Source organism: Thunnus thynnus, chromosome 23 (genome assembly GCF_963924715.1).
Source record: "Thunnus thynnus chromosome 23, fThuThy2.1, whole genome shotgun sequence".
Classification (NCBI taxonomy): Eukaryota; Metazoa; Chordata; class Actinopteri; order Scombriformes; family Scombridae; genus Thunnus; species Thunnus thynnus.
Window position 1 is genome coordinate 15,153,118 of NC_089539.1, and position 13,187 is coordinate 15,166,304.

The window sequence follows — 13,187 nt, forward strand, 5'->3', positions numbered from 1 at the left end:
CAATCCACCACCACCACCACCACCCACCCTTAGCTCTTACACCAACATGGGCAATTTCAAATAAGTTCTTGGCCATTTAGCCTTGAAGTGACATAGATGGAGTCTCTAACAATCATTCTCAAATCCAGTGTTACAGACCCATCCAGGCCATACTCTGTTTTGCATATATATACTCAACATGGTTATAAAGCACAAAAGGTCAACTCAGTTATTTCAAAACACAGAGAAAACATTTCTTTCAAATTACACTGTGACTGTTATATTCCTCATTTTACCTCAAACAAAACAAGGAGAGAAAAAAATTCCCTCTAATGAATGAGTGATTAGAGAAAAGCAAAATCAAATATTGACTGAAGAAATTACTGCAAGTCATTAAATCATAGGTTTAAATCATAAGTGAACAAATAAATTTACTCTTCATCTATCAAATTCAATCTCGAGGGCTACATTAATCAAAGTATTGGTCAATTTATGTGCACAACTGAGATACTGTATAGAGTATATGGCTGTCAGCTGAAATGATGATAATAATAATAATATAAACAGAGGCTTACCCACATGTTTAGCTTATTGTATTGTAACCATCTTTGCAGCTGTATCCTATGTCTCGTCATTTTCTTGCTGACTTTAGGCCTAACACTTTGCTGATTACAAGCATTAGTAATACCAGCAGGTTGCATTGTAATAACCTTATATGGGCAGTGCAAGAGTGATTTTTTTAAAATCGTGTTAAGTGAACACGCTTACGTTACTTAAAGGTTAAGCAATCTAAAGTTTTATTCAATATTATTTATTTATTTATCTGCCTAGCTCCACACCTTTGCCACATTCAGCTTCATCTGTCATACCTGGTGCTTCTTCACACTTTTTTTTTTTTTGGCCAGAAATTTGGCCATTGCCTCTCTGCTCCTTTCATTTTCTTCTTCTTTCTGTACCCCGGCTTTTCTTTTTTGAGCCACTGATTTTTGGTGAGGCGTTTTGACTCAGCTAGTCGGGCTGCAGTTCACTTTACATTAGCGGCACATGTTAGTTCTGCACATCTGACTGGCCAAGTGTTTCGACTACACCATTTTCATAATACCAGTGGGAGTGGGGTATCAGATGACGAAATGATATTGAAATTAAATGTGTTTTAGTGATAATATATTTATTTATCAAGTTAATACATATACATGGTACTCTCAGTAACATAAGTTAGTGAGTAAATTGTTGTACTTGATCCTATTTAAGGGTCAACCATAGACCTTAACATGGGCCCCCCCTGGGCCTTGGGTTGGGGTCATCTGTACCCTTTGACCGCCCCTGATGGTGGGGCTGAGAGTAGGCCTTCCTACGGCAGAGCTGAGCCTACACAGCTCTGCCTCATCTACCATCACAAACCCTATTAAAACTTTATGGAGAGGGATATTGAGGGCACAGGTCTATTACCAGTTGGACTTGTCCAGAAGATGGAAGCTAAGTTTGTGATCTTTAATGTATGTAGGTTGTGAGTGGGGAGTATACCATGTATGTTTGCCTCCTTGTGTGAGTGTGTTTTATTCGTGTTTGTGTGTGTGTGCTTATCCTCCGCTGTAATAACAGGCAGCAATCCTGTAAGGTCAGAGGGTCGCTAGTCAACAACGTACTGACCACCGGTCATAATCCCCTGGTGACCCATAGCAAATGAACCCATAGCAGGACCACTCAGCCTGAATTACTTCCTCAAACACGGCCATATAACCTGGCCCCTACACCGTTTATACTACTCGAGGAAGATCTGTTTTGTCAGCCCTCAGTGGCTGTTATGCACGTTTATGATCAAAAGGTGAGAGGTTGTAAAGCGTGATGGATGGCTTGATTGAGAGTAGTATGAGGTTTGATCCAGGGGCAAAGTTAGGCAATGTCTTCTAATACCAATGTCTTCCTGTGGAGGACTCCAGATTGAGAAGACATTGCACTAAAAAAAGAATAATTCATACAAAAATGAATGTATTACATTCTACATCAGGCAAATCAGAAGTTTTATGCCATCACCTAATGTTAACAGAATTTATTCACTAATGTAACGATATAATGTATATAATATATTTCACCAAGTGGAAACCAAAAACTTATGACACCTTGCATACATTATAGCTACATTAGAAATGTGACACATGTATGCCTTTTGGTCCTATCTGCCCTAACTTAACCTCCTTGTAAGGAAGACATTCATCATAGTTCAGAAAAGATCAATAGGAATGAAGTGCGCTGCTGAAAAGATCAATAGTCATGTGTTGTAGAGCTAAAAGAAGATGGGACATGACAATGCTGACAAAAGGTCTGATACAGATTGGAGTCCTCTTCATTTGGATGGACACTTATACCTTTTCATATTGTGTTGTGTGACAGACATAACTGGAAATGGATTGCAATCATTTTTGTGCATACTGCTCTACTGTTTAGGGAAATTAAAATCGCTTGGGCAAGGTTATAGACACATTACTGTCATGGTTAAAGGAAACAAATGGTGACAGGAAATGGACAGGGTCTCCAGGGTCAAAAGCTTTGTATGCTCATCCTTTCATCCTGACCTTCCTCCTATGACTTTTTGCAATGCTGAAAGAACATCAGGTTACTTGCTGCTTTGGCGGTGAATGTGAACACAGGTCATTTTAAGCAGCTTCAACAACTACCCACTGCAGTCAGACAGTCTCTCCAGAAGTTGATTAATTTTAATAAAAAAAATGTTTCAGAAAATTGTTTTGTCATTATAGGGCATCCTCATATGGGGCATTATGAGGCAGGAAATTAAAAAAACAAATGTGGGGAAAAAATGGGTTTGAATAATTTACTAGCCCAGTGCATTTGTTCCTCAGGCAGACATTGGTTTGTATGTAAAGCACAAAATAACAGTATATCCAAAGTTTAAGTGTTAACTTGTAAGCTCATGCTGTATCTGTGGCCTCTTGGCCTTGAATCAAGTGGTTCTCAGTGTAGACAAAGAAACTGTCAAGAGCTAAGGAAAAGGATTTAACAGAGAAGCTTATTCAACGATAGAAATACTGAAAAGAGATTTTTTTTGGTGCTGCTTAAAAAGGCAAGAATAAGACTTCTCCTGGGTGCTGAGATTGAGCCATTGGAAGAGAAAGAGAGAGACAGAAAGAGCTGGATTTGTCTCTGTCTAGAATACTAAGTGTAAGGTAATAATACCTGCCTAAATGGCAGAGCTGGCACTAATCAGCGCACTAATCCACCTGGGAGGACAAAAGGCCATGTGTGACAGTGATTGCAGGGCCCACTTACAATAGGCTACACATACACACGCACATACAAACAATGCACAAGCATTCAAGTGCACTCCTACACACACACACACAAGGTACTAACATACACAGCATGACTACATGTGTGAACAAGCTCCGAAATGTGTCCACACATACCCTGGTGGCTAGATATTAACAGCGATGCACAAAAAGCCCCCACTCACTCACTTGCTACTCACTTGCTCACCACCAGGCAGAGAAGAGTGTAATTTGTGTGATTACTGAGTGGTCTCAAATTGTGATTTCCTACTGTTGCCCCAACTGATTTAGAGACAAGCCCTAACCTTTTATTAGCCCAGAGAAGAGAGACCACACTCAGTTTTGGCTGAAAGCATTCCTCCCTTGACCAAAAATAAATTCTTTTAAAGGGCTGCAAAACACAACCTTGATTTAAGTCTAACAAAAAAGATGTTTTTTGATCGCTGTCATGCAGTTTTTTGTCACTGGATGAACAGAACTGTTACAGGAACATGTTGCTGTGTGTAACCCCCCTGTACAATCAAGTAGCTACCAATTCTGTTTGTTTTCCTCCTATTTACTCTTCTTGATTCCCGCTAGGTTTTTAGCTCATCTGGAGCCAAACAAAATGCTGGTGGGGGGTGTCATAGACAAATTAAGTCATTACTGCTAATGCAATGCAGCGATATTGAGAAGATAGAAGCTGCACCCCAAACCAGGCTCCAGCTCAATTTAGACAAAAAGCCTCCAATTTTTAATGAATAAAACAAATAACTCCCTGTACTGATGGCTTCTTTCTCTTATCTGCTGCTGAGCAGGAGGGCCGAAATGGGGAGAAGCCCCACCACGGCCAACATTATGGTTCTGCAGTGCGAGAGAAAATGAGACTTCTGCTGTGCAACTCTGTGCAACTTGCCTAGGAGACTGAAGAGGCTGGTGAAACATTATTAGGTGCGTTTCGATCCAACTGTTTTCATTTGCATTTTCAATTTGTTCATAAAAAGACTTGAGTGGAAACGGTGGAAATTCGACAAAAAATTTTGAAATACTGCAAAAAAAGTTTTTATGCTTGGCTGAGGTAGAAAGTGTGGTGTATCACTGAAAGCAAAATGCAACAAAGTGCAATGGAAACAGACTGATGAATCATGATGTACATGAAGCATGCGACTTAGACGTCCACTGAAGCTTCTGCTCAAATGGAAAGGTAAAAAAAAAATGTGGCAGATGAAAAAAAAATCAGATTGGTAGGGAGAGTTGAGGGGAGTGGAACAATTCTCAAATGAATAGATGAAACAAACATAAATGCCATATTTATCATATTATCTACATTGTTTTTCACCACTTTTTAAAATTACATCATTTTCTGGTGTCCTCTGCAATGGTTTAATGGCCACTGACTGGAAAATTTGTGACACTAGCTGTTAATCTTGACGACCCAACTGCTAATATTCGTAAAACAGCAGTGGGTGGAAACACGCTGGAAAATGAGCTGAAAATCAGCTTGGCTGATTCATTTAAATATAAAAGACTAACACTAAAGCTGCATGTCCTAGGAAAAAAAAGTCAGCATCCTAACCAGTTAAACCATGTAAAAGACATGGAAAAATGAAAATTTTGTTCTAATACAACCCTTAGGCTTACATACTTGGAAGACAAACCAATGTGTTTGGCAAATAAAACACTCTGGGGTAATATCTCGGGTGATAAGTCTAGCTGGGGTTGCTAGAATAAGCTTCCCCAAATTCAATAAAAAGTAGGATAGAAACTCTAATGTTAGCCTAAACTCTAGTAGCATCCAGGACTGACGCCCACACAGCGGATATGCATGTCATCAACAGGCTTTTTCAGAATCTAACCTATAACCCTGCTGAATAATGTAGTTAGCTAATGATCTGCTAACATTTTCAGTTTATGTAAGAGCAGACAAAAACACTGTTCAATCTATTTCTTACACTGTTGCTCTTGCCTGATGAAACCTCTTGTAGGGGGCAACTAGTGGAGAAATCCAAAGCTTGACAGGCCTATTGTGCCTAGTTACTGCTGCTTAGCCATGATTGGGGAATTGCTGTTCGGGGGAAGGGTTGCGAAAACATCAATTGAATAAGTAATTTTACTTTAATAGGCAATTTAACATCTTTGGGCAGCCGGAATTGTCCATCTTTGCCATGGACATGTAAAAATCCTAATAAAAAAGATTTTTAACATACATACTGCATCTAAGAGTTTGTGACTTTTTAGCATGTGAAAGGTTACTGCTGTAGAATTTATTTAGCTTTTTTTTTTTTTTTTACATAAATGAATGTGTCGCTCTGTTGTTGTAGAATCACCATTGCCTGAAAAGACTTCCGTTAAATCCCTGTGAATCCCATCATGCGGCTATAACAGCAAACAGTCTCAGACACAATAATTCAGCACTACAGCCATGTCTTCACTGCGGATTACTGTGTCTCCAGTTATACAACTAGTAGAGCCAGACAGACTACATTGATCTTCAGGGTGAAGGAGAAATTCTAAAACATATTTACTGCTACAATACAACAGCAGGAAAACTTGTGGCCAGGTCAAGAAACAATTGTTCTAATTTTTCTAAAGTTTAATTGTTAACACAGCAATGTGTACTTAAAATTTAAGCTCTACTCTCCAGAGTGACAGAGGGCAAAAGATTGAGAGGGGAAGGGATAGTGAAATGACAGAGAGAGAGAGAGAGAGATGAAGATGGCAAGTCAGAGGCAGAGACAGAGATAGAGAGATAGAAGCCATTACTGTTTTTTAATGCTCTTTCCCCTGTATTTCTTCCTTTCACAGTGCTGTGGAACTTTGCTATGAGATGGCAATTGCCGCTGTGATTGTCCTCCGACCATGGGAGAGCAGAAAAATCCAATTTCATCGATATACAAGGCAAAAAGAAAGATAGAAAAAAAAAAGAGAAGAAAAATCCCTCCTGAAAAAAAAAAATGAAATTGAGGTATGGAGAAAAAAAAAACAGCACTCAAAAAAAAAAGGCTGAAAAAGGAGATATATAGAGAGACAGATATGGCGGGGAGGGAGGGCTGGAAAGAGACATGGTAGAGAGAGAGAAAAAAAAAAAACACAGGCAAGTTGATTGTTAAATATGAGATTGTTTTACAGCGGGGCAGGTATTGAGTGAAAATGTAATAAATATATAGATATTGTTTTCAGGGGCTATTTGGTAGCTGTGGCCCCAATGAGCGGCAGCAGCAAAGGCAGCGGGCTGAGCTGTCTGGGAGCCTGGTGATGGCCTGTCACTAGAAGCCCCTCTGATGAATGGCTATGTTAGATTGGAACAGACGTGTAATATATATCAGACTTATATTCTCTCTCTCTCTCTCTCTCTCTCTCTATGTTTTGGTTCCTCTGCCTCTTTCTGCTGGCGTGCAAAATGCTGGGGGAATCCTGACGTAAAGGGAGGAACGGAGGCCAGATGGAGGGAGAGCGAAGAATGTTTGGTGCACTCTTACTAGAAAAAAAAGAAGAAGAGTTCACAACCAAAAAGAAGCTCAGCGTTGGGCTTTGATAGCTGCAGTGCGCACAGACTGGCAATACACTTGGTCAGCAATGTTATGTGATTGATTCAGAGCCAGAGATTTTATATTTTTCCTTTGCTTCCATGGAGCTATACTAGTTATAGAGTTTATGTTTCTTAATGAGAGTTACCCTAATTTCAGCTTCAGTCCTCTGTCAGTTTACACAGGATACCTTCAAGAAACAGAATTGACTGTAGGTCGCCTGCAGAAAACTGAAGTGAAGTGTCAAAATACGCTTTGGATGGGTGTGAGTGACACGCGAGCCGTCAGCTGACCTGTGTAGACAGCTCTATTGATCAAAATAGAAGAGTATCTGTTCTGTCACAAACACATAAGACAGATGACTAAAAAAACACGGCTGAAATGCCTCCTGTGAAGACAAGCCTTTGGGATTCTGATGCAGTACATGCCAAAAGTGATTTTGTTTGGTATACTGCCGGGCTTACGTTGGGTGAAGAGAACGGGGAGTGACGAGAGGCTGGACCGAGTCCCAAATGGGGCGCTGTGGCCAGAACAAGAGAAAGGAGCGTTATTAACACAGTCCAAACAAACTACACCCCCTATGGAGTCCCAAGCCGCTTGCTGCACAGTAAGACAACATGCAATATGCCCACCATTGATCCTCAGTTACACACAGGATCACACACCATCACGCACCGGCACACATGGTTGCCTGTGTGCTTTTTTTTTTTTTTTTGTCTCCACAGGCCATAAATCCTGATAGAATCATTTGCAAGCTGAAATGGTATGGCTGTGTGTAGATACAAAGGTGCTTTGAAAATGTAATTAATTTACAGTTTAAGTCTGGTAAATAAATGAAATGAATTAGATTACACATTGTCCTCTTTTTACAGACCCTTCTGGCTGACATCCTCTGTTTCTCACTCTCACCGTCCATTTTTTTTTAATTCAGAGAAGCTTTATAGTGCTCTTTCAACCTTTTCTTTACTGTACTCTCATGTTTTTTTATCATTCAGTGACATTCTATCTTTTTACCACTCTTCTGTCCTGCTCTTTTACTTTCCATCTTCCATCTATTTCTTGTTCCTATTCTCTATCCCACACTCACAAATGTCACTTAATCATATATTTTTGATACCGTCTCAGCTGGAATCTCTTTAATTCTAATTTGTCTCCATCTGCCCTGTTTCTTCCTTCCTACCTTCTCTTTTCTTGCGTTGAATCTCTAGATTTTTTCACAAGCTTTGGCTACTGTCTCCTGTGTTTTTTTTCCCTTCATTTCTGTCCACTCCTCTCTCTTTTTCATTCTTCTGTCTCTCTCTGAGGTGTGAAGGTGATTTGTTGACACTTTGATCTAAGGAATATTGACCAGAGGCCAACGTGGTTGAAGGATGGCCAGCGCCTGGAGTCGATAATGCCTCTGTTGGTCGGGACTCATCACTTCTACCATCACCACTCACATTTGCTGCTATACAGTACAATACAGTAGAGCTACAATCTCCTAAGATGTAATAATACAACAAGAGCTGAGAAATTGAAACGAGAGAAGCTCGGCTTTAAAGCTTTATATGTCAGTCAGGTGTTCAGGTGCACTGCATCAGTATGCTGACATCTCATACTGCTACATTTTAAACTCTTTAGATCTTTGGCCAAGCCATCGACCTGCTAAAGAGAGTGCGGGAAAAAAATGTCATAGTCTTGTTGTTTTCTAATTAATTCACAGCTTCCACTGACATCAGCAAATGGGCAGCTCTCCTCTCTGCTACCCAAACAAAACTGTACAGACCAATGCACTTCCAATTACTGACAGAAGTCCACTACCACTCAATACCCTCTGGCTCGGCTTAAGATTTCATCCTCACTGAAGGATCGAACATTTGTGGGCTTTATTGACCCAAAGGAAAATATCTTATGTATAACGGGCACTAAAAAGAATTCACACTAGCAATATTAGTGTTAAACAAGAGTGGTTATTGCAACATTAAGAAAGAAGCAATGAAACTATGTATATTCAAAGCAATATGCAATATGGGTAAGCACACACAGGGTAAAGACACCATCCTTATGAGCCATCATTTTGTGCTTTGATGTTGTTTTGAGGACACTGTGCCCACTGAGCATGTGGTATTTTTTGCTGCCCTTGTGTTTATATGAGCTTCTAAGAATAAGGATATGTGAGTGTCTCCCTGTGTTACAATATCTGGCTGCACAACGGTGTTAAATTTCCATTTTGGTTTCCCTATAGAGGGCATTTGACTTTTTGTACCCTCCAAAGGGGAGAAAACTCCTTCCCAGCATGAAGGTGTCATTTAAGCACATTAAATAGGGTATTGTATGCTTCCTAAGGTACACTTATGATTTGAGAGCGGCATGAGGGCCTCTTTTTTAACACACTTTAACAAGGCGTTCGACCCTGGTCCCCTGCCTTGCCGGCATCTCTCACTGGGACCAGCGTGGAGCTGCCATTTGAAGTAGGCTAAGCACGGCAGCTGACCCTTGTCCCTCTCCGTAGGACACTGGTTTGACAAGGAACGTCAGGGTAGTGTCATTTTCAGGGACGGGAGGAAACACGCAGGGATGAATGAGATTTAACTCTTTATCCTTCAAGTGGAGGTGTGGAGGGTGAAAATTAAAGAAAAAAAAAGAGAGCCAGAGAGCACAAGAGCAGCAGAGGGAAAATTACAGAGAGGCAGAGACATGTTACACTGGGGAAAGCATGCAGAGTTTAAGTTGAAGGATGAAAACAAAAACAGTAGGGCAGTGAGATAAAGAGAAAGAATAAATCTGACTGCAGCGTGGCTGAGCCCAGTGGTGACCGGGCCCACTGTGTATGCTGGCTGAATTGTGTGCATGAATATGTATGTAAATTAGTACATCATACATCACCTGAGGCATATTATGAAAACTTTTCCCCCAGGCAAAAACTAGAGCTGCAGTGTGTATGTATGTTCTTGACAACAACAGTGGTGTCATCTTACTCGGTGACTGTATGAGGCAGCCTTTAGTTTTTTGTCTTCTGTTGTGAAATGGATAATTATCTTTTTGTTCATCTTTGGATACTGTTTCCTCCACCTTGTGATATTCTCTTTAGTTGTGCTTTGGTTTTGTTTTGTTCTAGTGTCTCATCTATATGACTCCTGTAGTTATGTGAAAAAACTCTTGTGTGAACCAGCTTCCATAAGCATGTATGTACAGTGTACTTACCTGTCTATGTTGTCGGTTGGTTTCTATCTTTTAAAAACTAGTTGGTAGCTACATTCCCAATGTGAAGTTCACCAGCCACTTACATAGGAAATAGTTTTCAGCTTTACAGCTCAAGAAATTTGATGAGAGAAAACTTTTAAAAAATCCATTAGGTGTCTCCAATTTTAGCTGAAAATTAAACTCGAAAATAAATCACTAACATTAGATGATTCAGATATCATCGCTGTATCTCTGTGGTAGCTGGTAAAGCCTCACATTACCATGTGTGAAAACAGGGCACTCGGTGAAAGAAGCTTTTCTTGATTTTCACAAGATCTTTGCACTCAGAACATGAAAATATCGAGTTGAGTTACACATTCATTTAACTTGTGTCCTTATACAGACATTTTTCAAGTTGGTGTGTGATTCAAACTGTTTCTTACCCTCTCCTCCAGACGAGCCACCTGCTCTCTATAGAAAGCATCCTGCTTCTGTAGGTCGGCTTCTCTGGCTTCCAGCTGCTTGGCCTGGACACACGCATACAAATATACACACAGACACACACACACACACACACGTATCCAAGTATACCACATAGGCACACGCACATGCACACAAAGAGGAGAAGAAAAAACATTACTTTCTTTACTATTTTTGTAAACAAATCACAACATGTATTATTACTACCACTAGTACTGCTTGAGAGAGAGCCATAAATGTATAAAGCAAAGACACATTACAGACACAGGCCTTCTGTTTGTTGACATACATATACCTTGTGAGGGTTTTTTATGTTTTGTGATTTGAGCATGCCTGCAAGTACACAACCAAAGAGGAGTAAATGATTTGTATTTGGAATATGTGCACATATTCGTACACAAATACACCTGTGTGTCTATGTGTGTGTGAGACTGTGCCTTGGCATGTACTGTATGCGCTTCTTTGTCCTCTTTTGTTCAATCTTCCACCAGACCACTATCAGGCCAAGAGGATATCATCAGTTCTCAGTACGAATGAGCCCCATAGTCAGGCGTATATATTTACCCAGCCCTACCTATCTTCACTGTCCTCCCCTCTACTGTGACCTTCACTAAACGTACTGACTCTCTGGGTGATATACTGTACAGGACAGATAAGACCTGGATGTATCTGCTACCAGAGAGAAAAAAAAAATCTGACCTTTACATTGGGATTGAGGATTAATGACTGAAATCAAAATGAAAATTGTATAAATAGTGATAGAAGTTTAACTTCTATTACAGATACAACACAGTTTTGATGACCAGAAATGTTTCAATCATTTAGGCTACATGTCAAAGCCTATGGGTATATTGATGGCTGTGGATGATAACAGTGATAAAACTGGATTTATAGATTGGTGGAATTGGGTTTTGTAATGTTGTCATGATGTTCTGATTAGAGGAAAATAAGCATTTGTCGTATTCTTAACTAACTTAAATTGAGTATAAATATATATAAATTGGAAAGAGATGTAAAATCTTTAAACAAGACACAGACTTGTTATTGAAAGCTGCACTGAACTTTAGGACCCTACCAAAAGCATTTTGTATTTCTGTTCCCTTACATTAATAAGGGTGTTTTCACACCTGCACTTTTCAGTCTGGTTAAATTGAACTGTGGTTCGTTTTCTCCCTTGGTGCGATTCATTTGGACAGGTGTGAACACGGTAATCACACTCTGATGCGGACCAGAACAACCGCACAGAGACCCTTTAGGGTGTTTTCACACCTGCACTTTTTAGTCTGGTTAAATCGAACTCTAGACTGTTGGGCAATTTGTTTGGGCACCTCCAAACACAGTAATCGCACTCGGGTGCAGACCAAAACAACCACACTGAGACCCTTTAGAGGAGATGGTCTTGGTCCGGTCCCAAACGAACACTGGAGCACTTTGTTTGTAATGGGAATGTGATCCCACCTCGATCCAACCCGACTACTAGGTGTACTGCACAGCTCCCGTAGCCATGTGAGCTTTGCATAGTTGAAGAATGAATCGACGTTGGACCTGGACTCGCACAATGTAGTACAATGATTTGGCCAGTGGACTTCCTTCAGGACCTGCTCCAGACACATATGATCAATGAGTCAAGTGGCTTGTGGTTCCGCATTTTGGCTCGCTTAGATTTTTCTCTGTGTGAAAAGAAACCAAACCAAGTGGAAAACGCACCAAGTTCACCAACTCATCAACTGATCTGGACCAGAGCAAACGAACTATAGGTGTGAAAACGCCCTAAGTCTTCAGAAACAAGCTGAAATCTCATATGTAATTCTACAAAGCATTTGGGGCAAGAGAGCTGTAAGAAGGGATCATCAAAATATGAAACAGGTGAAATACCAGGTAGAAAGAAAAATGTAACATGTCAAAGAAACTGAAAGGTAAGACATTCTTTCTTTCTACAAAATTCTATCATGCAGAAACAGTGAGAGAGAAGTCTGGAGTCAAGGAAAAATTAGAGATTCGTTGGAAGGCAAAGACTTACCTTACGTCCAATCTCCTGAATAAGGGAAGCATTAAAAGAAAGTGAGAGAGAGACGAAGAAAGAGTGTAAAGAGGCACTGATTCATCCATGAACTTCTTCAAAATGACATTTGGAAAGGTTTAGTATTCAGAGGCTAGGGGTGACTGGCTGCCACACTGTTCTGCTTGAATACTCACACTTCAGTCTCTCAATCTCCCCAACAGTCCTTTCTCACTGACATATACACACACACGCCAATGCATACACATACAGTATATATGTATAGTACTTAATATATCCTAGACTCTTCTTGTGTATGCACTAGTGCTCATTTACATACATTCAAAAACTGCAGAGGACTATCCTATGGGAGAGAAGCCATGGAGATGCAGCCTTGAAGCCTTTGCTCTAAGCACTATGGGATGTTGAAGGAGACAGAGAGTATAGAGAATACAACGTATGGGAAAAAATTGCATTACCCCATCCAATCTCAACCACACTGATAACCATCTGTGTTCTACTACTCAACGCACTGCAAGCGGAGCTGCGTGCTCTATGCATTGTGATGAGGAGTGCAGAGTAGTGTCACCGAGGGGCTGTCCTCGCCTCAGATGAGTGGGGGAAGTTTCAAAGTCAAAGAAGGGGATGCTCCGAGCTACCCCAATATGCACAAGGCTGAAAGCTACCAACACAGGCAAACACCTGCACACACACACACACACATACACACACATCATCTCCAGGGCCAGATATAGGGAAAGAAAACTTCTACAGCAC

General features: G+C 40.4%; 1 protein-coding gene across 4 annotated transcripts in view; it reads right to left on the reverse strand.

Annotated features, from left to right (window-relative positions):
* Positions 1-13,187, reverse strand: part of chchd3a (coiled-coil-helix-coiled-coil-helix domain containing 3a) — a 71,833-nt gene that overhangs the window by 17,984 nt on the left and 40,662 nt on the right. For all 4 annotated transcript variants that reach the window (XM_067581519.1, XM_067581520.1, XM_067581522.1 and 1 more), the window contains one exon: positions 10,375-10,458. In XM_067581519.1, the coding sequence (XP_067437620.1) occupies positions 10,375-10,458 (84 nt within the window). The remainder of the gene's footprint in view (positions 1-10,374; positions 10,459-13,187) is intronic.